This window comes from Cornus florida, unplaced genomic scaffold (assembly GCF_030987335.1).
Source record: "Cornus florida cultivar Cherokee Brave unplaced genomic scaffold, ASM3098733v1 CherokeeBrave_3.0.0_Hap2_Chr05, whole genome shotgun sequence".
In the NCBI taxonomy this organism is placed as follows: domain Eukaryota; kingdom Viridiplantae; phylum Streptophyta; class Magnoliopsida; order Cornales; family Cornaceae; genus Cornus; species Cornus florida.
The window spans coordinates 85,026,844-85,054,302 of record NW_026775575.1 but is presented as its reverse complement, the minus strand read 5'-3'; the positions used below and the strand labels follow the sequence as shown (position 1 = coordinate 85,054,302).

General features: G+C 34.9%; 7 protein-coding genes across 8 annotated transcripts in view; 6 read left to right on the top strand and 1 right to left on the bottom strand.

The window, feature by feature from the left end:
• The window catches only part of LOC132309601 (QWRF motif-containing protein 3), a 2,667-nt gene extending 813 nt beyond the window's left edge, over positions 1-1,854 (top strand). The window contains exons 1-6 of the mRNA XM_059807893.1: positions 1-402; positions 755-874; positions 997-1,113; positions 1,217-1,306; positions 1,427-1,534; positions 1,750-1,854. The exon at positions 1-402 is cut by the window's left edge and continues 813 nt beyond it. Coding sequence (XP_059663876.1) covers positions 1-402; positions 755-874; positions 997-1,113; positions 1,217-1,306; positions 1,427-1,534; positions 1,750-1,854 — 942 coding nt within the window. The remainder of the gene's footprint in view (positions 403-754; positions 875-996; positions 1,114-1,216; positions 1,307-1,426; positions 1,535-1,749) is intronic.
• Positions 1,855-2,513: 659 nt separating this feature from the next.
• Positions 2,514-3,980, top strand: LOC132310280 (syntaxin-125-like). Its single transcript, XM_059808470.1, has one exon. It carries the CDS (start codon positions 2,835-2,837, stop codon positions 3,774-3,776), a length of 942 nt encoding a protein of 313 aa, XP_059664453.1. The 5' UTR covers positions 2,514-2,834; the 3' UTR covers positions 3,777-3,980.
• A 1,270-nt stretch (positions 3,981-5,250) lies between these two features.
• LOC132307288 (uncharacterized) lies at positions 5,251-9,828 on the top strand. Its single transcript, XM_059805007.1, has 4 exons — positions 5,251-5,449; positions 6,566-6,636; positions 8,104-8,190; positions 9,454-9,828. Exons 1-4 carry the CDS (start codon positions 5,323-5,325, stop codon positions 9,475-9,477), a joined length of 309 nt encoding a protein of 102 aa, XP_059660990.1. The 5' UTR covers positions 5,251-5,322; the 3' UTR covers positions 9,478-9,828.
• A 713-nt stretch (positions 9,829-10,541) lies between these two features.
• On the bottom strand, positions 10,542-13,769 carry LOC132310279 (uncharacterized). The gene is made up of 2 exons (XM_059808469.1): positions 13,435-13,769; positions 10,542-12,496 (listed from the first exon to the last, which is right to left on the bottom strand). Exons 1-2 carry the CDS (start codon positions 13,639-13,641, stop codon positions 10,889-10,891), a joined length of 1,815 nt encoding a protein of 604 aa, XP_059664452.1. The 5' UTR covers positions 13,642-13,769; the 3' UTR covers positions 10,542-10,888.
• A 1,983-nt stretch (positions 13,770-15,752) lies between these two features.
• LOC132307286 (uncharacterized) lies at positions 15,753-20,615 on the top strand. Of its 2 annotated transcripts, XM_059805004.1 has the most exons (4): positions 15,753-16,019; positions 16,313-16,444; positions 18,522-18,938; positions 19,926-20,615. In XM_059805004.1, exons 3-4 carry the CDS (start codon positions 18,548-18,550, stop codon positions 20,435-20,437), a joined length of 903 nt encoding a protein of 300 aa, XP_059660987.1. In that variant the 5' UTR covers positions 15,753-16,019; positions 16,313-16,444; positions 18,522-18,547; the 3' UTR covers positions 20,438-20,615. The 2 variants fall into 2 exon arrangements, with proteins under 2 accessions (XP_059660987.1, XP_059660986.1); XM_059805003.1 differs by lacking the exon at positions 16,313-16,444.
• On the top strand, positions 16,451-18,040 carry LOC132307287 (uncharacterized). The gene is made up of 2 exons (XM_059805006.1): positions 16,451-16,843; positions 17,384-18,040. The coding sequence occupies exon 2, from the start codon at positions 17,478-17,480 to the stop codon at positions 17,910-17,912; it is 435 nt and encodes a 144-aa protein (XP_059660989.1). The 5' UTR covers positions 16,451-16,843; positions 17,384-17,477; the 3' UTR covers positions 17,913-18,040.
• A 2,137-nt stretch (positions 20,616-22,752) lies between the features above and the next one.
• LOC132307285 (uncharacterized) lies at positions 22,753-26,197 on the top strand. The gene is made up of 3 exons (XM_059805002.1): positions 22,753-23,093; positions 24,745-25,156; positions 25,593-26,197. Exons 1-3 carry the CDS (start codon positions 23,070-23,072, stop codon positions 26,105-26,107), a joined length of 951 nt encoding a protein of 316 aa, XP_059660985.1. The 5' UTR covers positions 22,753-23,069; the 3' UTR covers positions 26,108-26,197.
• Positions 26,198-27,459: the final 1,262 nt, after the last annotated feature.

Below are 27,459 nucleotides of genomic sequence, written 5' to 3'. Positions count from 1 at the left end.
TTGCCATCGGAGAATTCAATGAAGAAATTTACCATAAAGAATGCGATGAAAAGAGCGAGTTCGTTGACAGCGTACGGAAGTGCGACGTCGAAGTGGGCATTGTCTCCGGGGAGGTCCGGTTCGCCACCTATGACGGTGGAGAATAAGGGGATGCCAATGTCATTTTCAAGTTTGAAGCCTCCGAGTAGTCCGTCGAGGGCGAAAGGTGTGGGGAATTTGCTGAGCATAGGGCTAGATTTGTTCAAGAGCAAGAAATCTTCTTCAAGTTGTTCGTCGCCGTCCGGTCCGGTGACGACGGAGACAGTTCATGAACTCCGGATGCTACATAATAGATTGATGCAGTGGAGGTATGCAAATGCTAGAGTAAATTCTGTGAATGGAAAGATAACAAACCAGACTGAGGTACGTCGGGACTATCAAGAGTCTTTCATACCATTCCACATGTATTGGGCAATTACCAAAAAAATTAAATATTTTACTAAATTGGTGATCATATTATACTTAAATATGATGGGTGATCATATTACTTGAGAGGCATTACTGTTATTTTTAAGTGCTAAAAGTCTAACAAAGTTCATGTCATAACACAAAGATTCAATTTTAGCAATTCCAATATTATATAATTATTGTTTCTTGAAGAGCAATTCTGAAATCAAAATAAGATAGGAATTGATTTGTTGATTGGTGAAATTGGATTTTATTAATATAACAATCAGGATGTTGGCTAACAAATGCATTTTCTATGAATTTGTAGAGCAACTTGTTAAGTGCATGGAATAGTCTTGCAAAATTGCAATATTCTGTGGTACAGAAGAAACTAAAGCTTGAGAAGGAGAAGCTTGAGATGAAGCTGAATTTTATGGTCCATTCTCAGGTCAGTATTAAGCAGTAAATGTTTCAGACCGATAATAATTTAAGTGTTATATATATATATATATATATATATATAAAGTTATATTTAATTGATGATATGTATACATGGATTAATGGTCTCAGATTAAGCCATTGGAAGCATGGGGAGAAATTGAAAGGCAACATCTATCAGCAGTTTCCATGACCAAAGATTGTTTGAACTCTGTTGTTTGTAAAGTACCTTTTATTGATGGAGCAAAGGTAGGCTAAAAGTGAAATTATTATATATTCATTGAAGTTCATTCTGAATGCCATATATAAACTCTGCTAAACACTCAACATACTCACAAATCTAGGCTTGTAGGTGGAACCACAATCCACTTCCATTGTTCTTCGTCGCGCATCAGATGTCACAGATTCCATCAAGCTCATGCTATCTACTTTTTCACCCTCGGTAGGCTTTAGATTTTTAAGCTATACCGGTATATAATTCTTTTTGTTTGTCCCTACATTGACATTTCTCTGAATGGCATTTCTGTATTGCTAACTCGAAACAATTTGTGTAAATTATCAGGCTGAGAAGACAGCTTTGATGCTTTCGGAATTAGCAGAGGTAGTTGCACAAGAGAAGGCCCTCTTGGAAGAGTGCTCGGAGCTTTCCAGGATTGTTTCGACATTAGAGGTAAATGAAAATTGCATTATTACATTTTCATTCAATTATGCAAAACAATTTTTACCAACATTTACACATATTGTGTTATTCAATTACCGTGAGAAATCAAAGACACTAGTATCAATATAAATCTGCATGTAAACTTCTTGCTACATCAAATTTAAGATTGCTGAAGATGAATTAAGTTTCTTTTTTTGAAGTATCTTCTGGTGTTATTTGAGCAGATTCAAGAGAGGAGTTTAAAGTGTTATATACTTCAATTGAAATTATGGGAACAACAAGAAGAACACCACCACCACCAACAAGAGTCTTTTCTGATCACAGCCTAGGTATAGCAATAGCGGCAAACTTACTGTATATCTATAGAGAACCTCCCGGACCTCTCGGTGGAGAGAGATCAAGATAAGCCCCTTGAAGAACAGAGAATGTTTCTAATTGTTAAGAATAATTTTTCTTAACTCCTTACATAATATATTTAGTTAAAAAGAGATATATTATTTCTCTTTAAATTATTATTAATGCTCTAAATGTTTCTTCTGCATGTTTCTTCAGTTAGTTAACATACGATATAAGTTACCAAATTGTTTCTAGATATGTGAAGACAGAGTATTACAACCTTTCAGAATATCATGAGATATTGTTGGATTTGTCACCTTAAATAAGGTTTGCATGTGTTGAGCACGTTGTATATCATTTAAATTTTGATTAATACAATTTAATCTACGTATACTGTGACTAGGATATAGTTTTGAAGTTCATATTCAACTTACAGGTACAGTAACACACAGTAACCTTGACAACTTGTATAAAGAGTTTATTTATATATATATATATAGTGTGATTAGGATACAAGAAATTAGCGTGACCAAGTCAATCCCAATTGTTAGGATAATTCAAAAAAGGTAACATACCAGGTGGCAAAACAAAATATAAGTAGCCATTAATTTTCTCATCCATTAACTACCATATATCCAGAGGTGAATTTGGTTGGCCACAATCAAATAGTCTCTTCAAGCCTCTAATAAGTTTGCCCACCTATTACCAAACATGAAGGAAGCTCATCTCTTCATGAAGGCTTTGCTTTACCCACCTTCTCTTCTTCCAATACTTCATGAAAATGAAGGTCATGGGCCACTAGGCACCAAACCAGACACAGAAGAAGGAAGGTCTGGATCAGACAAAGTCACATTTCGCGGAGTTTTGATTCCGCCACCAAAAAAAATAAAAAATAAAATAAAAAAATAACAAAAAGAATCCCATTTGAAATCAAGAGAGGAGGATCATTGTAGACAAAAAAAATCCGGCCAACATGAACGATCTCTTCTCGGGTTCCTTCAAAAGGTACCAGGACCAAAAGCGCGACATTGAGCTTGGTGAGGCCGGAAATGAGACTGTTGATCTTGATAGATTTTTCGAAGATGTAGAGAAGGTGAAAGAGGACATGAAAGATGTGGAGGGACTCTACAAGAGACTCCAAGAATCAAATGAACAGAGCAAAACAGTGCACAATGCCAAAAAAGTGAAGGAGCTCCGTTCTCGGATGGATTCAGATGTCTCCCAGGTCTTGAAAAGGGTCAAAGTCATCAAGGGGAAGCTAGAGGCGCTAGATAGATCCAATGTATCCCACCGGAGCATTCCAGGGTGCGGTCCAGGCTCGTCTGCAGACCGAACCAGGACTGCAGTAGTCAGTGGTCTAGGCAAAAAGCTCAAGGACATGATGGACGATTTCCAAAGCCTGAGGGCTAAAATATCATCTGAATACAAGGAAACAGTGGAGAGGAGGTACTTCACCATAACAGGAGAGAAGGCAAACGATGAACTGATCGAAAACTTGATATCGAGTGGAGAGAGCGAGTCCTTCATTCAAAAGGCCATTCAGGAACAAGGGCGGGGGCAGATCATGGACACCATCTCGGAGATTCAAGAGAGGCATGACGCGGTGAAGGAGATCGAGAAGAACCTGATTGAGCTCCACCAGGTGTTCCTGGACATGGCTGCATTGGTGGAGGCACAGGGGCAGCAACTGAATAACATAGAGAGTCATGTGGCGCACGCAAGCTCGTTTGTTAGGAGAGGGACCGATCAGCTCCAAGAGGCTAGGGAGTATCAGAAGAAGTCCAGAAAATGGACATGCCTTGCAATTATACTTGGGACTTGCCTTGTCATCCTAATTCTTCTTCTAGTTTGGGTACAGGTTGCGCCTTTGCTCCGCACTATGCAGCCAAATGATGATACAATGCCGCCGAATTAAGCAGATGTAGACAACCATGTTCTTCTCTTCCCCTTGTTCATTTTGGGCATTGTAACACAATTTCGATTCCTCCTCTTTTTTTCAACACATATGGAATTAGATGTTGTGCAAAACATCCTTTTCTACACAAAAAGATTTTAGTTTGCATTTTGTTTTTGTCAAGTGATTAGGTAATCGAATTATTCTGCAACTGCATTTTAATTCCTTGGTGGTAGAAAAGAAAGCTATGTCATATTGTTGCAAATATATATCATAAGTGATTAAGAAAGGTAAAGAATAATGAACCTAGTTTAGAGTTGAAGATAGTGAGTAATTATCAGAAACAATATTAGAATCGTTCTGCAGAGAATAATAAATAAATAATTGTGAAAAAGAACACCTGCATCACTGTTGTTCCAATCACAAATGCAATTGGAAGTTGATGCCTACTAATCCAATTATTTTTTTAGGGTATAATTAAATTTGTAAGATTAGTGAGTCTGACCATATTTAGAAAAACATAACAATTCTACCTTAAATACCATATTTACCTATTTTCTCAACATGCAAACAGTGACATTAACATTATCTGCACTAAACGCTAGCTCCTCAACTACTAAGTATTGCAAAATGCACTCTTCAACTTTTAAAAAGGGGTAATTATAGAAAGATAAATTTTTGAAGGCGGTTTTATAGAGCCATGGAGTCAAAGTCAACCTTTGTTTACAGTAATGAATTTTAATAAAAATTTGAACGGGACATGAAAAAATACTATTCATTTACAAAAACTCTCTTAGTTTTGTCATATATCTTTTATGTATATATGTACAATTGTTGCACACAGAGGTACCACCATTATGCATATATGTACTATTTTTGTGTAAATCAAGTCATCAAAATTGTTTGCACAAAAGAAAGTATCAGCATTCACAAACAGTGGTATCTTTATACACAAGAGTGGTGCATCTGTGCACAAGAGTGGTACTTACATATACAAAGTGCGTGAAAATACTAAGGTTGTGTTCACATGAATGAAATTAAGCTTTATAATTGAAATTGATGAAATTAGAAAAAAAAAATTCAAGAATTCAATTTTATACAACCGAACATAACCTAAGGACAATTTGGATAAATAGTCAATTATTTTTCATGTCCACCTCAAATTTTGAACAAAATTCATAATGGTAAAAAAGGTTAACTTTGAATCCATGACGATGTAAAAATGCCTCCAAAAGTTTAATACCATCCTCTCTCTCTTTTTTTTTTTTATTCAAAATGTGTAAATTGTGTGAAATTCAATTGAAAATGGGTTCAAAATGTGTGAATTGTGTCAAATTCAATTGAAAAATTCACAAATTGGGCTCAGTTCTGTTGGCAAATTATAAGCCGGTGGGCTCAGGCCTGGGCCTCAAATAGGCTACGTTTGGAATGGTTACCAATACGACGTCGTGTTGTCGTGCAGTGAGACTGAAATCTTCATTTTCAACCCAGTCCACCCACCATTTCCTGTATCGTCTGGGGTTAAGCTTTTCGATCTCACAAGAGTTCATTGACAAAGGTCAGAGCCATGGCTTCGTCATGGGCAGTGATGGCGGCTCGTCAAGCCTCAACCCTAACTCGGCTCTCCTCTTCGAAGTCAGCATCAACTCAAGCCGCTTCCCTAATTCACCGCCGTGGCCTTGCTGGCTCTGCAGGTAATAACCTCCTCTCTAAATCTCAACGCAAAATTCAAATGGATTCGATCCAGTGATCTGATATATATATGTGTGTTGTGTGTGTAATGTTGTATTCATATGTTCATATATATATGTCTATTTCTTGTAATATTTCCAAATTGATTAGAGACTGTTTATGCACCCCTAGAATTTATTGTAGATCTATATGTGAAGCAAACTTAAATTAACAATCTATAAGCTATAACAGAATGTGAAAGTTCAAATCAAACTGTGGTTAATTTGCTAAATCAAATTTATTACACAAGCTAGAAAAAAACCTCAAGTACTGTTAGTTCCAAAAATCCCACTAAACACAGTTTAAATTGAGAAAATTAAGCGAAGTTAACACACATAAACAAGGGAAAACAATGGCTGGACTCTAATGCCTGGGGACTGGAAATAAATAAATAAATTGACTAAACCAACAATTACTTGAATTTAGTAAAGAAGAGGAACGAAGTAAGGAAAATCGAAATTAGTTCTTTATGTTAATGGCAATGTAAGTTACTATTTTTAGCTACCCATCTCTTGTTCGGTGTAACCTTGGTTATATTGAAGAATTTTTTACTACTAAAATTTAAATACCCACAACGTTCATTCACCCGATATCGTGGTTATCCCTTTTTTTTTTTTTTTTTTTTTTTTTTTTTGGCTTTTGCAATATTCTTTTTGTGGACCTTGAAACCCCTTTTTAATGTATAAAAATAGAATTTTCAAAAGAAAATGAGCGTTTTGAGTTAAACTTATTCGAGTTCCCTTTGAATACATGAAGATTGTTTTATATTTATACATTAAAAAGGTCTAGTGACTTTAAAGGTACCGTGATTGAGGTATTTTCATTCAAAGATTCAATATTTACTCATTAAAACACTCTTTGTGACTTCAAAAGGAACTCCAATAAGTTTAACTCTCTTTTTCTTTCAGTTTTTATTATCATTTTCATGATTCCATATCCAGTTGGTGTGGCTTTACTGTACATATTATCTGCAAGTGGAATGATACACACACACACACACACACACACACACATATATATATCATAAATATTATTGACTCTGTGAATTATTAATGATTTTTTATTTGATATTTTTTTAGATCACCATGGACCTGCAAGGGTTAGCTTTTGGAAAGACCCGATGAGTCCATCTAAATGGAAGGAAGAGCATGTGAGTCTTATTCCTGTTCTTGAAACGTAAAATTTGTTTTGTATGTACTCATGATGGTGCGTCATTAGTCTTCCAAATAGATCAATGGAATTGGTAAAAATTGTTGGAGCTTCACATTAAGTTTGAGCATCTTTAATTTCACATGACTGACCTTTAATATTGATATATGCAGGTCTCGTAGTTTCACAGTTTGCCCTCTCTCTCATTACACACTCACACAAAATCATTTGAAAGTTTTACTATATATATATTTCTTTTTCTACTTTGTGTCTAGTATAATAATAGTAGGGGTATTAAACTTAGTCAAGAATTCAATAAATTATCTTAACCAGAATGCAAGAGGAAGGGTCAATAAAATATCGTCGTTAGAAAAAATTGGTCCTTTGGAATAGAAATATAGAAATAATGTAAATTGATGTGTAGAAAGTTTCCTAAAATTTACTTTTTTTTAATTGTGAAATTGACCATCTTAAGAATGGGGTGAATGAAGATCATTTTATGCTCATTTTTTAAAATGAGATTTTTTTTCCCCTCGGGAATGTAGTTTGATGACTAAATACTTATCCAGTTTCGAAGGAAAATTCTGAAATAGCTGCAAGAAAAGTCGTGTCACTGTTCACATTCCATAATTTTATGTAGTCATAAAAAACATGTTTACAAAATTAGGGGTAGTTGACATGAGAGTTGAGATGTATAAGTAGTCGTACAAGAAAAATAGATTACAGATAAATTCATTCAGGAGATCTTTGAGCTAATTAAAGGAATATAAGCATTTGTAAGATGTTCAAGGTAGATTAAAAAATTATGCATTTGTGATATGATTATAAATGGTTGCCCTAGTAAAGGGGATGGATTTGATTTAAAGTTGATGGTGCTACAAGGATTGAAGGGTGGATAGAGAATGTGAGTTGAGGCAATACGTCATGGCCTAAGTAAAATATATTTTTTTTCCCTACAAGCGTATAGCTCCTATATGGTGCATATAGTTAATAAAATTTTAAAAAACTAAAATATGGTGAAAAAGACATGATTGCCAATAATTTAATGAAAGATTTAGCTCTTAGGATAGCTAAATCGTGCAGAGGATTTGCTTTGTTGTCTAAAGTAGTTTTCTTTCTTCCCTAGAGATGGCATTTTTCTTTTCAACATTTCAGCATCTGATTATTATTATTATTATTTTTTAAGGGAAGTGCATTTTGAATGATTTTACTGAAGGTTTGGCTTTGTTTTTCTGTGATGACTTTTGTTTTTAACGATGATTTTATAGCTAATAGAAGGGCTAATTATTTATTTGATGTGTTGTGATTTGTTACGTCTCTATTCTTTATTTACTGAACTTATTCTTGGTTTTGTCACTCTACCTTCTATTCTTTCAAATATTTTGTGTTTATTGTTGTTGAGGTTTTCTAATATTATTGGGGAAACAGGTTGGAAACTGCATTCACGATTTATCTTTACATTTTGCAGTTTGTGATTATCTCTTTATCTGGCTGGGGTGTGATTTTCTATTCGGGGTACAAGTTCTTCACCGGAGGCAAGAAAAACAATGAAGAGGTACTCTTTTTTAACCTTTAAAACTGTGGATCTCTATATTTATTTCTTCATCTGATTCAAGCATCAGGTATTTTAAACATCGTATTGCTAATAAGATTATGGGGTTTATTAATTTTTTCTTTATCAACTTTCATTTAATTTTCTATTATGTATAGCAAGACAATTCCGCAAATGAAATTGATATAATGGATGTTGTTTTTAATTCACGGAAGGCCATATAGAAACACCTTTATGCGAATAACTCATTAGCTAGTCATGGGTTCTACTAAAGTCACAAATTTACTGTGTTAAGCAAGGAATTGTTTGTCATCTCTATGTGCCATTTGACTTGAAGTGAAAATGGAAAATTTTGAAAATGCAATTGAAATTTTAAGAATCTGGAAAGTGGAAACTCATGGATGGAAAAATGAAACAAGACTTATTTCTATGTGGAGATAAGCCTACAAAATGACCAACAAAACTGATTGCATTTGAAGCCTATGAATCTATCTTTACTAAGAGGCCCTGGTTTATACTGGAGATTTTGTGCCAGTTCTGCTAATCCAGGAATTTCATCAAAACAATGCAAAAATTCCTAAAAGTTCCAGCGTTGTTCTTGCCTATGCGAGGTGCTGGGAGGGGAAGGTTGGACACAGACCTCATCTTTTGCATTTTGCACAAAGTGGCTCCTTTAATACTCCAACTTCTTTCAAGATTTGTAGACAATGGCTCGAACGATAGTAAAAAAACCTCTACTAGCACCTATTTTGGAAGTCACAACCACATTGTTATTCCGGATACTGATTTAATAATATTATATTTCAGTCTGGAATTTTACTTTCACAATATCCGAAAGAGCTTCCTATCAGATACTTTGGAAATGTTAATCATAATAATTTCTGGCATTAATGACCTTTTTGGGGCTCATAAAGCTGTGTGATCTCCACAGAATACATGCTTCTGCTTCAATTATTATGCATCGGAATCCATTCTTCACTCTTGAGGCTCAGCTGCAGTGTATCTTTTATTCAATTTGTCTTATCGTTTCATTGATGCTCTAGTTCCTTAAGTCTCAAATTAAAGGAATTATCAGATTGATGAAATTTTTTGTGAGAAGGAGTCTGGTAAGCACTGGCCAAAAAGGCCCTAGCTGAGTATTCGTTGGTTAATCATCCAATTTTATGACCAACATCTGAGTACTTGTATATAAGGGCGCCGGTACTAAACATACTACATTCATCATATGATTTCAGCTTTTGCTGACTCATTATTGTCTGTTTACAGAAATTGGCGGAAGCATCACACTAGGATGTGGGGTTTTAGTGTCATCATCCACAAGGCTTCTTAATAATGTCTGTGATTGGACTTCACATCTGCTGGGATCGCGTCTTCTTTGATTGGAGATAGTCGAGTTTGTCAGTGTCAATAAATTTTGGAGAATGACGAGTGATGGATTTTCAGATTTTAGGTACATTGTATGATTTGTGAAACAATCCGCTCTTTTCTTTTGCTTGTTTTTTGGGGGCAAATTTGATCATCTGAGGTGTACCTTCGATGTTCAAATGGTAAGCTGCTCTTAAGATTACCGTAATATCTCAACTCTGTTCATCATGTACTCTGGAAGCCAATTAATTGTGATTTTCTGGAGAATTGGCATAATCTGCTGCTTTTCATATCTGAAATTGCATTGTTAGATATAATTATCATATAGCCTCAAGTCTACCTACTTGTCATAGTTTATCTACTCGAAGACTTGTTATTATTGTTAAAATGGAATAAAAAACTTAACCACATTGAATAAAAACTAAGAATAAAGGTTGTGTGCAACACACATATAGTGATAACATTGATCAATATACATGTGAAATTGATTTAATATGTAATATGTTACATATAGTGGTTTCTGTTTGGTGTTATTTGAATATAGCACACTTAGCTCTAATGCAAGCTGTTGGAAACAATGCCTCTGCTAATTTGTTGGAAAATATAGGTCACTGCTCCTAAAGGATTATGTTTACTGATAATGTAGTTGAATCATAATGTAAGCTACAGATGTAGAAGTTATGGAACATATAAACTTTATGGAGAAAGAAAGATGAGAAGTCACTGATTAAACTGGAAGAGTTATATTCAATCAGAAATAGCACTTCGAATTAATAGCAATAATAGGAAGGGAAGTAGGGTAGATTAGTACTGTACTTATTTCGTTTTCTCGATCTCAAATGCAACGATATTACATATCTTCCATTATTATGGTTTCATTACATTTCTACATATTGAATATTGACGAACACATTTACCTCTCTGAGTGACGAATTATGTTGTTTTGAGGCTTCATCCCGTATTATTTCATAACTTATATTTCTGCTTCTTATAATGAGGTTTTTTTGATACAGCTATCGCTCTGCCATACTATTTAAACGTGTTGTTTATCTTCAAATGCTTATTACTAATATGTACCTGATTCTACTTTTCCCGGAAAAAAAAAAAATTACGTTACATTTTGTGGTCCTTAATTTTAAAGTGAATCTTGTTCAATCCATTGTTCGTCTTGGTTACAGCCCTTAGCAAATCCTAGGCTATTGGTAGATAACACATCTTTATACGCAAGAGAATGTGTTCGTGCCTTGTGGTGCTGTGCGTGTGGGAAGGAGGCTGTGGATTAGGTTGGTCTAATAATTTGTTTTAAAAGTAATAAAGTTAACATGAGAGAAATTAGCTAAAACTCGGGCTCATCTGTTTGCTCGTTGTAGCTTTCTCTATCTTCTTCTGACTCGGATCTGGATTCCCTTAACAAATCTGTTTCTGCTTCTTTAGTGTCTGTAATCTCGGAATCATCCTCCTCTTGTTCTTCGTACTTGTCAGCAACTTTTACTTCTTCTGAATCGCTATCTACCCCTGTTTGTTGTTCGATGTGATTGATCACTTCCGCTTTGGCTTCACCTGTTTTCTGTTTTCCAGCAGCACCAGCATTTCCATTGACAGTTCTGTTCTTTGGCACATCATCTGGGCTATGAAGAGGCTTCTCAGAATTTTCATCTTCAACATCCACTTCTTCTCCTTCAGTTTGTTGATTTCTAACTTTGAAGATCACATTTTTAGCATCTTCAGGGTTTTGAGGCTTCAGCAATTTAACATCATTAGAAGCAATTGCTTCTAAAACTTCCTTTGTACTTTCTTTACCCTTTGCTCTCTCCTCAAATTCAACCTGGTCATCATTTCTCGTTTCCAAGCTTTCGCTGTGTTGATGTTTATGATGTGCATCTAGCTTACCACTTTCCCGACCTGATTCATCTCCCACCTTCAAGCTCATGTTATGGTTTCGGTGTCTGTCAAGTTTCTCCAGTTGCCAATCTCTAAGTCGCTTGTAGGCTTTACTTCCCATTCCATCTTTAGTAGATTGTATGCTTCCGATGCTCACATCTTCATTTTTCTCAGAACTCTCGCCATTTTTGTACCCCTTGTTTTTAGAAAGGGTTCTCCATCTCTTCCCCATTAACTTGCTGGCAAAGCCATGTTTGCTTCTCACACTGAGACCTATATTCACCCCAACTTTCCGACCTTCACCATCTTGGAAATTAAGTTTTTCTAACCGCCCAATTTCAGCAATTTCATGTTCCTTTGCACCCATTACTTCCCCGTCGCTAGTTCCATCTATAGTTTGTGAAACTTCACCACCATGATTAATGATGTGGGTTGCATTTGCAATTTTATTTTCCTCTCCTACGCCGAAACCTTCACCATCCTCCGAATCTCCCATTTTCTTTCCTTGGCCTCCATCACCTTGAGAATTTTCCCTCCTATCAACAAATCCGACTCTGTTTTCTCTCCTATCTTCATTGTTTGATGAATTCTCTTCATCTCCGTTTCCGTCTGCACTTCTCATTGTATTCTCACCAACTCTATAGCTGGTTGATTCAAGTAATCCCCCAGTCTTATCTTTAATACCACTTATTTCCGATTTATCCTGCTGCGCCATACTTCTTGATGGGTCATCTGTACTCACTGACCAGACATTAACAGGATTTTCGAGACGGTGCTTAAGATCATCGATTTCAGCTTCCTTCTGCTTCAAGATTTCTGTAAGAGCTACTACTTGATTCTCGTTATGTGATGCCATCTCTTCACGAGGATGCAGTTTGTACTCCTTCTGCTTCTCCTCAAGTGCCAACTCCATGGTTCTTACTTCATCTTTTAAGGAAGAAATTGTGGACTGCATCTCCAATATCTTGCCGTTAAGCTCCATCTTCTTGGTTTGTAGGGAGTAATACTTTGCTTTCATGTCTTCACTTTGTTTTTTTACGTCTTTGCTATAATCTCTTTCCTTCTGTAGCACAAAAGAATGAACACTGTTAGTTGGATCCAACTGTAGAAATCACTCATCGCATGAGTTGGTCTAAAAATCATCCATTTTTGTAAGAAAATTTAACATAACATGAATTTCTAGTCAAATCGATCACAGATTGAATGTGAAAAATTGCAATTATGTTTAGCCAAACTGTAATTTTTTTTATTGCATGTCAGTTAAAAGTTATTCAAGAATTCATGTCAGATCACATGATAGGAGTGTTCATTTTTTATCTTATAAAAATGTTATGCCTATATTCACAAGAATTTACCCGCGGAAGTTACATTGGTTTTACATTTTCAGTCACATTTTTTCTCACATAGAGCAGATTGCAGCGTGAATGGCCAACCAGCCTGCACAGGTTTATTAGAATTTTGTTTTGACGGAAAAAAAAAAGTTTTGGATATCCGTGTTTTCTGTCTTTATTCATTAGATAAGATGGGTCCAATCCCTCTTTTTAATGCATATTATGGAGTATTATTTAGTCCAGAAGTAGTCATTTGAAAATGAGTATTGCTAACAGATTTTTTTTTTCACAAAAGGCCAACCCTCTATGAATGCAATTTCCAATGCAGGCATAGGCTATTGCCCAGTGCAATGGGCACTGGGCAAAGTTTGAATCCCCAATTATGAGAATCAATGCAGACTCAATTTCCAATACATCTTCACGTATATAGTTCACCTCATCCAGTAATATTATCATTTAATAATAATAATAATAATAATAATAACCTTCCCTTCTCTCTATCTACTCCATGTTCCATCTCATGAGCATCCTCAGTTAATGAGGATGAACATTAGTTCTTCCTCAGTAGTCATGGAACCAGTACGGATAATGGACTTTCTATGCATGCATGTATATGTGTGTGTGTGTGTATATATATATATAGAGAGAGAGAGAGAGAGAGAGGACTGGCCTGCAAGAGGAGTTGGAGAGAAATGAGGTCACGGTCTTTTTGTTTGAGGAGGAGGTTGAAGATGCGTCTCTCTGTGAGCTTGTGGAGGACCATCACTCCAAAGATTGCAGCCCCAAAACCCAGAACCAACATCACACCAACTTGATATGCCTTCCCTCTCTTCACACCACTACTACTACTACTGTGCCCCTTCATTGATCCACCCATCTCTCTCTTCCACAATCAACAAATCATATATATATATATATATATATATATGAGTCTCTCTCTCTCTCTCTCTCTCTCAGAGATCTAATAATGAGTAACATGCAATTAAAGAAGAGGAAGAAGGGTAATATCTCTTTCTCTCTCTAGCTATCTCATCATATCATATGGGGGCTAAATTTATGTCACAGCTTGCTTGTTGCTTCTCACCTAAAAGGGACCGTCAAACTGCATTCTCTCTCTTTCTCTCTCTACACCACTAACAATAGCGGAGTAAACCAGAAGGTTGAAGCTGCATGGGAATTGTGCCAAGGCGCTGATTCGGGCGACTTTTTCATTTTTTTATTTTACTATTTATTTACTCCATCCAGAATTACACTGATACAGATAGGTAGACTCGTACTAGTAATTTACTACATTAACCTCAGTACCTTTGCTTTGTCCGAGAACAATTTTGAAATTTTAAACTAAAAAATATATAGGCCAATTTGAATCAATTTGACCCTAGTCTAAAGACACGATTACAATTGTAAATCTCACCAAACCTTGTCCCGAATTCGACTTAAAAACAAGGCAAAATTAGTACCAAGTCCTAACTTTTTTATTGAAAGATAAATAAGTCATTAAGAACTATAAGTCATAGTTTGAGATTTGTTTCTATTTAATTTTTTTTTTTCCTTTTTTAATTGGTACTCATATACATCCTTTCAAAAATTGTTTGCAAATAAAATAAATGGATCTGAGCATTTAAGTCCTGTATTACTAAATCTTCTATTTATATCTTTGCTAAATAGAAGTAAAAATTTATTCAAGAATTAATATATAATAATTTTTTTTTTTTTTGTATATATTCTTTTAAATTTTAGTTACTTGACAATATTAGATTATGAGTTTAAATAATAATTAATCTAATTTAAATTTAATTCAAAAACTTGTATAGAATAAACTACCAATATATATATATATATATATATATATATATATATATATATATATATATATATATAAAATCAATAAAATGTATTTTTTTCCTTTTTTTTTTTTCAAATTTTATGTCTGATTTTGTAAGAGTGTATATGAAAATATGAGCCTAAATTTTATATCTAATTTTGTAAGGATAGAAATGAAAGATTTAGTAATTTAGGACTTAAATAAAATAAAATAAAATTTATCTCAAAAGTAAGACTTATTAGCCATAAATAAATTTTAGCAAAACACAAATTGGAGTAAATTTATTTATTTTTTTTAAAAAAAATCTCAAAGAGGGGACTTCTACAATTATTATGTCAGTTAATAAGAAGAGAATTGAATGTCCAAAAACAACCCTCCCTTTGTTCAGAAAATGGCAAGAGTGGACTTCCCAAAGCAGGAAAACCTCTATTTTTCTTTAATCCTTTTAAATGAAGAAAGTACTAATATTCCTTTAATCTATATTTTACTCTCTTAGTAATACTACTCAAATGATAAATAAATAAATCAAATAACAAAGTCCCTTTCAGTGAAAATTGTATTACCGAAAAGATAAATATAAAAATTTATATGTGTATATATATATATATGTACCACTCACACGTTGTCCTATGTTTAGTAAATTAAGACAATAGAATATCGTTTAAGAATTTAAAAAATAAATTAAAATGTGGGCTTTGCGTTTCTCAAGGCGTAAGGAATTTTCGGAGCTTTTAGTCAAACGAGAGAGTTGGGAGAAGTGTCCCTGAGGCATTTTAGCAATTTTTGTTTTTTCTGATAAATTTTAATTTTTCATGCTAACTAAATGAATTTTAAAATTTTATTTTCCTTTCTGATAAAAATATATGAAAATTTATTTTAAAAATAACATGTTTTTATGCATAACTTTGATAAAACTAATATACTAGTTATATATCTTTAGGTGTCCTACAATTTTTTTTAAAATTAAATTCTTATATTGTTTTTATTTTAAAAATAAATAAATATATATTTTTAAAAATTTATTTTCATATTTAATAAAAACCTTGGTGGGGCCACAACATTGATGCTTCTTCTGTCGGCACAGGCCGAAATCATCCTGAGTTTCCTTTTATATAAGGTCCCAGTCCTTCATGGAACTTAAAAAATGTATAGTGTAAGTCCCAATTCTGAACCATTGATTTACATAAGGTGGGCCCAATTCTCTGCAATCAGGTAATCCCTTGTTTCTTCTTCCTCTCCTCAGCCAGGGCCGGCCCTGGCCCAAGGGGACCAAGGCGGTGGCCTTGGTCCTCAGATTTTAGAGGGCCTCAAATTTTGAGGCCCATAGGGGATGAAAAAAAAAAATAAAAATAAGTTAGGGCAAGTTTCAGACGACAATCTGCTTCGACACTCAGCAGGGCGCAGCCTCCGCTATCGCCTCAGGTGACAAGGTATGTTCATCCTCTTTCTCTCTTCTGTCCCCTTTTGCACGAATTGATCTTTTATATATGTTTCTTTCTCTCGTTTATCTCATCATTTGATTTGTTCTAACTTTGGTTCGTTTGATTCGGGCCTTCCAATAGTGAAAAGTAGCTAGGGTTTTGTGTGTGTCACTGTGTGTGTGATGGCTATCAAAAGCTGAATGAATATATTATGGTTCTCTTAGTATTTTAATAAATGTGTGCCTTTCTACATGTGTCTTTCATGGCTATCATAAGCTGAATGAGTCCATAATCTATGGCAGGTACTTTTTTTTTTCCTCTCCCTAAGTCCACTCCAATCTCACAACAGCAGCAGCCATACCCTTTTCCTCATAATTTTATGCATTTTCACATTCAATCCCACGAAAATTAAGGATCCCTTCTAGTGGGTTGAGGTAATTATTAACTTTTTCGATCTCTAAATTATGCTCATAATTAAAAGGGCCAAATTAAGGATATTTTTATTTTTATTTTATTTTTATATGAAGATACATACCACCATTATTGATGTTATTTGAAGTTGGCTTAGCTAGAATACTGTCAAAGCACTTGCCATCAGAATGTACAAACACATGGAAATCAAGAGCAGGCTTTAACAAAACAAAAGTTAATGGTTTTTTCTATTAATTTGCACAGGTCATCTGTAGCAATGATCAATCAATCACTGCGGGTTATTGGCTCCCAAAAAAACACACAACAAAGTGTAGTGTAGTTAATATATGTGGCCTCCACTGTATATGATAGTGGAGGCCACATATAACCTAAAAGTCCCACTACTTCTTCAGTACTACAAGGTCAGCCTCCTATATATATATATATATATATATATATAGTCACCTCATCTCCACATATTTTTGTCATCTGTAATCATCAAATTTTAGTAGCTATATAAACAATGAATGTAAAAGAAGCTGCAGTTTTCTGTTCTCTAGTAAACTGTTCTCTTCATTTTTTTATTTTGTGCCTGTGAAAATTTCGCACTCTTTAATTGATAAATTTATTGTTATTAGTTAATTGTCTTATGCACATTGCACATGCGCACAATTATTTATTGGTGGTGATAAAAATTTATAGTTATTAGTTAGTTGTCTTAAGCACACAACACATGCGCACAATTATTTATTGGTAGTGATTGATTTATACTTATTAGTTAGTTGTCTTATGCGCATTGTACAGACGCACAATTATTTGTTGGTGGTGATAAATTTATAGTTATTAGTTAGTTGTCTTTTGCACAATGCACAAGGGCACAATTGTATTAGCTATAGAATTTGAAAACATTGTGGTAAAATTTCGCACTCTTATAATTCTTTTTTGCGCATGTGAAACTCAAGGCCTCACATTTTAAAGTTCGCCTAGGGCCTCTCAAAATATTTGGAATCTCAGGGCCGGCCCTGTCCTCAACACTTCCTCTCTCCACGTTCAATCATGGACGCTCAACAACCCGATATCACAGACATCTTCGACTCTTTACTGAATCTAGAAGAAATCCATGTCAATGATGGCTTCGAAGAAGGCTATAACGACGGTTTAGTCCCAGGAAAAGACGAGGGACGCCAAGTGGGTCTCAAAACGGGGTTCGAAATCGGCGAAGAGTTAGGTTTTTACAGAGGCTGTATCAATGTTTGGAACTCTGCAATTCGAGTTGATCCGACTTGCTTTTCTCTTAGGGTCCAAAAAACCATCAATCAGATGGACGAGTTGGTCCGAAAATACCCAATTTTGTACCCAGAAAACGAGTTCGGGACCGATATTCTGGACTCTTTGAGGTTGAAATTTAGGGCTATTTGCGCCACTTTGAATGTGAAATTGGAGTACAGTGGGTACCCAAAGGCTTCAGATTCTAAGGGCAGTGAGTTTTGAGTGAGGTCTCTTCTGTTAATAGTTCGTGTATTCCTTAAATTTTGCTGATTTTATACAATGTTCTATCTACTGGAAAGTTATTCATTCTTGCTTTTGTTAAAGTGTTAATTTGTATTGCTTAATTGTTATTATTAGGGTTGTGATTGTTCTGGGTAGTTCAGAATTTCTATGAATTTTTTGTATTGATTGCAATAGTCAACTGAATCCTCATAGAATTAATGGAAATTTTGTCTATTACGATTTAAATCTAACACAAGGACATTCTAGTTCTGCATAACCTACTTCAATTGGTGTTCAAGGTGCATTATGAAGAAGTTCTTTAATATCGTCTGGGGTGTTTAGTTTCTTATTATTGATGTAATGCATGAATACTTACTGCTTAATTTACACATTTTGGCTGTTTTAAGCTGAAATTCGTATTAGTGTTCAGTAATTTTATTTAGAATGTTGCAAGGCGCTTCTATCAATTGAAGCTGATTCTTGAAATTTTTTACTTTTACCGCTGGTACAATCTGGGGGTTGGATAATATGTGATTCTGTCATGGACAAATGATGACCACAAAGTTCTTTGTGTGTCCTTATATTGTTTCTGACTCTCTTTTTGTGCAGTTTGTGAAGGGTTAGGAAAATTAAAAATGTTACAGTTGATGCTTGCTTGCTGCAAGGTCTACATATCTGAAAGCCGGAACAGGGTTGCACTCGAGTCAATTGAACGAGCTGCCAAGCTATTTCGAGAAGCTGCTATTATCAATAAATTTGAAGATGAGACTTACAATAGAGTGGGATACACCCTTGTTTCTAAGTTGGCTCCAAAGCCATCTACGGATTCATGTCCCTTAAGGAGTGCTGTGCTTGCCATGGTCAAAGCATCTTTTGAAGCCATTGATCTTGAGTTGCATCGCGGAAGTCATCCACGGCTTGGCGTTGTGGACCACATTTGTTTTCACCCCTTAGCTCATACACCTCTGGACCAAATTGCTGGGATTGCCAAGTCTTTGGCGGCTGACATTGGCTCCACTCTTCAAGGTCTGTGCCCTTGGAACTTCATGAAAATGTAGATGGTTGTATAATTGTCGGATTGCTGTAAAAGGATATAACATAGAGTTTCATGGGTCCATTATCTTATAATGGATTGATAAGTGTCGTTTGGAAAATTGAGATGTGGCTATCCAAAAGGATGCTTCACAGGAGAAGGCTCCTGATGGAAGGTCATCAACCAAACAGAGCCAGAGAAACAACAGATTTTATTTCATGTTTGGTGTAGTTCTTGAATTTCCCTTTATCTTTGTCATATATATATTTTTCCCTTTTTTAATGTTCATCACAAGTCATATGATTAGAAAGAACAGTTAGCCGAACCAAAATTCAGTGGATTGATGCCTAAACCCTTAATCTTAATGACTGGATTTGACGATGCAAGTCTGCGTTCAATATATCAAATGTCAATGTCGGTTCATTAAAAGCAAGAGCCATTAAGCCTTCCATTTTCTTCCAGTAACACACTACAGCCCAAGTGTTTTTTTTTTTTTTTGACACAGTACTCTTATGCCCCCCGGCAAGTTTCTGATATTAAAATGTTATTCTAAGTTGGGTATGTTTATGTATGTGTGTATATATATATGTTCATTGTTGCCTCTACTTGCGTATTATAAATGACATTAGAGTATTAGACTGGATATTGATCCGGTGTTTTCTTGTTCTGTACAAATGACAATCTATAATTCAACACTTCTTCACTTTTAGGATTCCCAAAATGACCTAATTTTTATTACTTATGGCAGCTTCATGGGAATTGTCATAATATTATGAATTTTGCTTGACAAGGTTCCATGTGACATCTGAACACCTGATTGTTAATTTCTTCATTTTCTGGAAGATTCTGTGTCACAATATATTAATTTATTAATGGTAGGACTTAGTATTGGAAATTACCCGTGTCTTTATTTTTGTTTTGCCTTTTTTTTTTTTTAATTTTTTGCTTTGCTAATGATCTTGAACATAGTGATCCTGCAGTCCCGACCTTTTTATATGGAGCAGCCCATGAAGAAGGAAGAACACTGGATTCAATCAGAAGAGAGTTAGGGTACTTCAAGCCTAATCTTAGTGGGAACCAGTGGGCAGGTGGGCCAAGATCAGTGTGCTTGCCACTGAAGCCAGACAAGGGTCCAGTTCAAGCGGTTCAAGGAAAAGGTGTCGTTGTAATTGGAGCAACACGGTGGGTCGATAACTACAACATCCCGGTCTTCTCCACTGATATTGCTGCTGTTCGGAGAATTGCAAAGAGGGTAAGTGGGAGAGGAGGTGGACTCCCAACTGTGCAAGCCATGGCACTTGTTCATGGTGAAGATGTCATTGAGGTTGCTTGTAATTTGTTGGAACCAAGTAGAGTTGGAGGGGATCAAGTTCAACTTGAAGTTGAGCGGCTTGCACAGGAAGAGGATTTGACATTGGGGAAGGGATATTTTACCGATCTTCCACAGGAAAAAATAATTGATAGTTACTTGAAGTTGGATTACAAGTCTTGAGTAGAAAATTGACATGCCCTGTTCCATGAGTAAACGTTTGAAAAGAAGTTTATTCTAGTTGAGAGGTAAATTTCTGATCTTGTATTTTAGTAGTTTTACATATGAATGCAATCACAATGTTTTCCTATCCATTTTTATGAATAAGAAGTTGAAATGTGGGCTTGCATTTAGAACTCTACTTTATATTGATGTTATTTAATCTTGGGTGAAATAGTGAATGTTGGCATTAGAACTTCTCTTCCCTAACACAGACTACTAGTCCTCCTAAAATATCAGAAGCCATGTAAGTATTTGCATCTGAATAGAAGGAATCTATTTAGCTTTTCAAAGAATAAGTTGTCATTAAAGATTCACATATGGAGAGCTTACTAAGTTAATGATTATAGCCATTCAACACTTGCTAAATTTCTGAAAATGAGAGCTTGCAAAGATCACAAATAGGCAACCACAGCTGCTATGATAGAGTACCACAAGGAAGTATTTTAGTTTACATTATTCCAATTCACAATTGTTTGCATGAAGATGTATTAATTTAGAGATGAATTGAGGATTCTGATCGCAGTAGCGTCCAGGATGACAGGATGAGGCAGAAACAATAGAATTCCTAATGTTGTATTATATATAGCACCTAAAAGAGTATAGTTTGGTCTTCGTTTACTGTTGTATTTTATGTATTCGAATTGAGTGCTTCGTGTTCTCTTAGATTCAGGGAATGCTCTTTTTATTGAAAAGGAAGAAAACCGAAAAGGAAAATTGCAGCACCATTGTCATATCACCAAACCTAAGAAGAAAGGTTGGGATCTGAGGATGGTAATTGATCTTAGTTCCAGTCATATTTTAATTTGTTTTCCGGCTATGGAATCTGGATGATGAATTTGTGGCTTAGCTTGAGGCTTAACTTGCTTTGGAAGGTTTAGGAATCAGATCAGTATTACTATGAGTTGATGTCTATTGCCTAATACTGATTGAAGTGAATTTTAGGAAATTTGCTGCTTAACTTACTTTTGGAATCAGTATTACTATGAGTACTAGATGCCTTTAATTTCAGTGAATCAATTCTTCTTTTATATTTACTTTTAGTTAATGAATTTTTATACTTTCTAACACCCAAAAAAGGAAAAAGAACAATCTCAGAAGGAAGAAGAAGAAGTTGAAGTTGAGATAGACATGTGAATAGACCACCAAACTACTAATATAAATTAATAATAAAGGATAAGGTTATCTGTCCCCTTTAAATTGTTCATCTCTTTTTTTAGTTGAATTTGTTTTGTTAGTCCCTTTCAATAATTGTTTAGCAAATAAGCTCTCTTATGTCTTCATCATTTATTTGTTATTCTTTCCTGGACTTATTTGAACTCATTGAGTTACCTTTTTCGCATTTTTGGTGTACTCTCTCTTTCAGAATTCATTCAGGTATTCCCTTTCTTTCCTCTTCTTTTTTTATTTACCCTCCCTCTCTCTTAAATCTTCTCAACCATATAAAAGTAAATAATTTTCTTCTCCCTTCTTTTTTCACTATTTGTTTTCCTCGTCTCTTTTCGCACACCAATTAGTATGGTATATTGAGAACGGTCGGATATTTCATTGTTAACTTGAGAGGTTAAAATGAAAGTTCCGAGTTCAAAACGGAAAATAATTTTTTTATCCTTGAAAATAAAAAACAGTTTCTCTGTATATTTTGTATACAAAAAAGAATTAATGACCGAATTAGTGTGGAACCTCATTAATAATTATTGAACTTTGTAAAAAGTAGGTAAAGTTGCCTCACGAAATGTTAGTTCAAAATAATGTGGTACGGAATAGTAGTTTAGGGTCCCTGAAAGATGGTCCACCATTAACTACTCATAGAAAGTCGGTCCAAGAAAAATATGAAAATTAAATAATTAAGCTTTACAACTTCATTATAGTCGTGGCATTTCAAGTTCCATTCAATCCTCTCTCATGTTAATAAATTTCTCTCTTTTTTTTTTTAATTAAAAAAAATACCTAATTATTTTACTTAATAGTGTGAACCACGTGATGTGACAGCCTTACCCTTATCCAGAAATCCTAGTAATCCCATATCCCTTATCTGAATTTGTTGAATAAAGAAGTAAATGACACAGCTAGCAAGCTTAAGTTGAGGAAAAAACTTGTTTGGACAAAAAATTGCGTAATTGTTGTTCAATCTATTTTTTTTTTCTCGAAAGTTGTGTTGAATCAATTTGTTTAACAAAGTAAAGAAGAAAAACTGGTTGTTGTTTTTTTATAAAAAAAATGGATTTATTATTCTCGATTGATCCTATATATGCAATTTAAACGTTGTAACAAAAAGTAGGTCAATGTTGTAGTACCTTCTAATAGTTTTTCCATAACCATTAGCGTGCACCAAAGTTGAGAATCGAATGTCCTAAATTGGCGCATTGGAATTGACTAGGATCCATGTTGGAGCAGTGGCACGTTAAGGTTGTGGGGACACTCTATCAATAAATAATGTGGATATAATATTTTATATGACACCGAATGCCTCATGCGTATATATATATATATATGTGTGTGTGTGCTGTATCGATCATATGCCTCTGTCTTCTCTCACTTGCTCGTGAAACAACAGTAAAGCAAGGAAGGTGAAGCAAAGCATAGAGAAAAAGGAATGGAGTTCAACCCAAGTTGCAAGGTAAGGCGCCTATCTCTCTCTCTCTCTCTCTCTCTCTCTCTCTCTCTCACACACACACACACACACACACAATGGATTTCAAACCAAGTTGCATGGCCCATCTCTCTCTCTATAGATATTATGATTAACATCAATGTCTAGTATTTAGTGAAATGGAGGACAAGGGCTGGGACTGCCTGTGAGGGGTTATATTTCTCTTCTTCTTCTTCTTTAATTTTTTTTTTCCCGATTAGATAATTGGTTTACAAATTAATCAGAGTGCAGATCATGAAATTTGATGTCATAAAATCTACATATTTATTTTTCTGAATAATAGTACTTCAAATAATCCACAAAAACTGTGGATATATGAAGATGATAACTATGCAGAACTACGACAACAACTATGTGGATGTGGAGACAGAGGAAAACCATACACTTGTCCACCAACTAGGGACCCTCTTTTCTTCTCTCCCAACACGTGATACATGCAAGCTGATCTACAACTGGGCTTAAGGGACGGACCGCCCTACACTTGGCCCAAAATTTTACTGGATCACCCCCATTTTTTTTTCAATATTTAATGTATCACCCACAATTTTGTTTATTTTTTATTCTATTTTTTCCTGTTAAATTCACTCTACATTAACTTATATTGAACATCTTAGATGAGTGAATAGTGAATACATACTAATGTTGTTCAGTGGGTTAAATAATACCCTAGGCTAGATAATGAACAATTATCTGGCCCAATAAGAAACAAAACAATACTACAATTTTTTGATTTTCCAAATAAGAATGGTCAGTAATCATCAGTATAGAACAAGAGTATTTCTGTGCAGACTGATTTATTTGTAGGCAACTTTTCATGCCAATTACATTGCAATTATTGGATGAATGGGACCCGCATGTAAGACCTACTCATTCAATCATCTCCATAAATTTTAGTTTAGCAATTTCTAATATATTTTTCTAAAATCTTAATCACTTAATTAAATAATTAGCATCTAGAAAGTCTTTGTCAAATTTGTCAATATCTGTGGTTATATAGAAAGTCTTTGTCAATTTTTTTTTTGAAAAAAAAAAAAAAAAAAGGAGAGAATTAAAATACACACTCCCGCACCGAAATGTGTGTCGTTGTCTCAGGATAATATAATCCCTACTCAACTGCCTAAAAACTAAAAAAGGAAATAAATCCCCATCACTGCTAAAGAAACTTTATGTATACACACACATATGAGAAAAGGATTGCTTGCTTTGCTTTGCTTTCTTGACTCCATTTTAAAGTTCCACATGATAAAGAAGTGAGATTCTTATTCAACTTGGTTTTTCACTAATAATCCAAATATATAAAGTAGGCCCGACTAAATTTAAAAGATGACATGGTGTATAATATGAAAGAATGAAAAAAGAGAATTCACGTTGTGGATCACATCTCTATGGGATAAGGGAAAGGAAAATGATGATGAAACCAAATATATAAAGCAAATGCGACTATATGTTAAAATATGGTTCAAATCAAAACATAGGGAAAATCCATTACAATATTGGTTAAAATCATAGTAAATGTGACTATATGTTAATATATGGTTCAAATCAAAACATAGGGAAAATCTATTACAACATTAGGATCATAATCCGGAACTGAGATCATTAATCTGTGTGTCTGAAGGACAAGAAGAAAACCATGAAGCAATCCATGCTACTCTGCTGCAAGCTCTACATCTCGGAATCGCGGAACAAAGCAGCTCTAGATTCTATTGAACGAGCAGCGAGGAGTGATCCAGAAACGGTCATAGTGAACAAGTTTGAGGATGGTGATTACAACCGCGTGAGGTACACTCTTGTATCTTATGTTGCTCATGATAGCACAGGGTGTCCCATTTACAGCCCCCTGTACCAAACCGTGCTTGCCATGGCTGAAGCCGCTTACGAGGCAATAAACCTTGAGTTGCACTCAGGGGCACACCCTCGGCTTGGAGTCGTGGACGACATCGTTTTCCATCCGCTGGCTCGGGCATCGCTGGATGAAGCAGCTTGGCTTGCTAAAGCGCTTGCAGCAGACATTGGCAACCGATACCAAGGTAATTATAAATCTCATTAACAGCTATTTTGATTGGCATCACTAGGTTTTACATATTCATATGGCACATTCTTTACATTGTTCAAGGTGAGTACAAATCATATTAACAGCTATTTGTGAATTGTGATTGGCATTGAACTGAAATGAAAAGTGTGTAACATTGAACTAAAAATGGTATTTGTGATTGGCATGCTTCAATAGGTTTTACACATTCATATGGTATTATTCTTTACATGGTCTATTTGTGTCTTGTAATTTAAATTTCATTAGAAGTGGAATGTACCTTTGAACAAATATATAAACATAATAGATACAATGATGACACATTATACATATATATGTGTGCGCATATAGTGAATAGCATCAGATATGTTGATACTATGTTTGATATGAGATATTTCTTTTCCATTTCTATAATTTCTTCTTCTTGTATGCAGTACCAGTATATCTATATGGCGCAGCACACCCTACTGAGAAGGCCTTGGACACCATAAGGCGGGAGCTTGGTTACTTCCGGCCCAATTTCATGGGCAATCAATGGGCCGGATGGGGCGTTCCCGAAGTTCTACCTGAAAGGCCTGACGAAGGCCCAGCGCAGGTATCCCGAGCCAGAGGCATCTCGATGATTGGCGCACGTCAATGGGTTGCAACCTATAATGTGCCCATCATGTCTACTGATGTCTCAGTCACTAGAAAGATTGCTCAGATGGTGAGTGCTCGAGGGGGTGGGCTGCCGACAGTGCAAACATTGGGCCTGGTCCATGGTGAGGACTCGACTGAGATAGCGTGCATGCTGTTGGAGCCCAACCAGATTGGAGCAGACCGGGTCCAAAGCCGGGTTGAAATGCTGGCGGCCCAAGAAGGTCTGGATGTGGAGAAGGGGTATTTCACTGATTTTTCACCAGAGATGATTATTGAAAGATATATGAAACTAATCTCTGACACAGCCTAATCAAAGTTCTTGTTCTAATACCTAAAATAGTTGTCAAGACAACCAACAAGACTTGACATTCAATAAATAACATATTTGCTCTTAATTTCATGGTAGAATTGCAAATTTTGAGGATTTTTCTTTATTTATTTTTTGGGGAACTTTGTTAGGACTAATTATGCTGCGTTCTATTTTTTGGTATACAATTTGAAGTGGGAATGAAAATTCAGATCACAATTAAACCTATCAAATCACCATTCTGTTTCAAGTTATTTTTTTTTTAAAAAAATCAAGTTTTCAAATTTTAAAAACACCAATGCGGTTGCCACCACTACCACTTTCCATCACAACCATCCAGAGGTGGAGCCAATATTCTATGGCTGGGGGAGCAAATAATTATTTTTAAAAAAATGTACCACCGGAAAAAAAATAAAAGGATCTAGCATCTATGCATCCAGGGATTTTGTAACTGATTGGCTAAAAAAATATATACATCAATTTAATATTAATTTATCTGCTTATATTTATATGTATATATAAAATTGTATATATTATATATACATATTGTATAAATGTATATCAATAAATATAGTATACCGTATATATTACATATCATTATGCATAGATATATTTTATGTATACAAGAGGATTAAAAAAACCCAAAAAGAAAAACAGGATTAGGACTTTGAAGAATAAAAAAGTAGTCAATTTTTTTAATTAAAAAAATAGAAAAAAAAGAAATAGGTGAAAGTGAGAGATAATGAACTATGTTACCCACCATTGAACTCCCATTGCAAGAATCTACAAAAGCCTTCTTGTGTAGTGCATTCCAAATTTATGCTTTGTTATTTAGTTTTAGGTTATATTACATATATAATATATAGCATCATATTATATGGGATTAATTTTATTATTATTAGGTTAGACATAAAATAAACTAATTAAATATTTGATTTACTTGGATTAGGCTACTACTATATTATAAGAGGCTGATTTTTATTCCTATGATTGGGCTAAAATAAATTAAACTATGAATTTGATGTATGAGCTGATATTTTATTATTTTCTTATTGTTTAACTTTTGGGTTAAAAGATAAAAGTCAAGTCAAAAGTGGTAAGCATACATGACAATAACATGTATATATCAAATAATATTTTGTTGGATTTGGGCTTAAATTATTTTATGTGGGTTTAAAGGTTTAAAGTTGTTAAAAGGCCAACGCGGAGGCAAGGCCAGTGCGGGGGCGCGAGCTGGCCCTCTCTTTGCCCCTGCAACTGCTGAGGCCTTTCACTATCATCACCTCTGTTGCCTTTCATTATAGTCATACCGCCTTCAACAGCCACACCACCACTGCCTACCACCACGCCTTCAT

Excerpts from the sequence above, each read along its gene's own strand:
- LOC132310280 (XM_059808470.1), top strand. The coding sequence starts at position 2,835 with ATGAACGATCTCTTCTCGGGTTCCTTCAAAAGGTACCAGGACCAAAAG.
- LOC132307288 (XM_059805007.1), top strand. The coding sequence starts at position 5,323 with ATGGCTTCGTCATGGGCAGTGATGGCGGCTCGTCAAGCCTCAACCCTA. Across the intron at positions 6,637-8,103 it reads CTAAATGGAAGGAAGAGCAT|TTTGTGATTATCTCTTTATC; the intron begins GTGAGTCTTATT and ends TACATTTTGCAG. Across the intron at positions 8,191-9,453 it reads GCAAGAAAAACAATGAAGAG|AAATTGGCGGAAGCATCACA; the intron begins GTACTCTTTTTT and ends GTCTGTTTACAG.
- LOC132310279 (XM_059808469.1), bottom strand. The coding sequence starts at position 13,641 with ATGGGTGGATCAATGAAGGGGCACAGTAGTAGTAGTAGTGGTGTGAAG. Across the intron at positions 12,497-13,434 it reads CTCTCCAACTCCTCTTGCAG|AAGGAAAGAGATTATAGCAA; the intron begins GCCAGTCCTCTC and ends TTTGTGCTACAG.
- LOC132307287 (XM_059805006.1), top strand. The coding sequence starts at position 17,478 with ATGGACGCTCAACAACCCGATATCACAGACATCTTCGACTCTTTACTG.
- LOC132307286 (XM_059805003.1), top strand. The coding sequence starts at position 18,548 with ATGTTACAGTTGATGCTTGCTTGCTGCAAGGTCTACATATCTGAAAGC. Across the intron at positions 18,939-19,925 it reads CATTGGCTCCACTCTTCAAG|TCCCGACCTTTTTATATGGA; the intron begins GTCTGTGCCCTT and ends GTGATCCTGCAG.
- LOC132307285 (XM_059805002.1), top strand. The coding sequence starts at position 23,070 with ATGGAGTTCAACCCAAGTTGCAAG. Across the intron at positions 23,094-24,744 it reads AGTTCAACCCAAGTTGCAAG|GACAAGAAGAAAACCATGAA; the intron begins GTAAGGCGCCTA and ends GTGTGTCTGAAG. Across the intron at positions 25,157-25,592 it reads CATTGGCAACCGATACCAAG|TACCAGTATATCTATATGGC; the intron begins GTAATTATAAAT and ends TCTTGTATGCAG.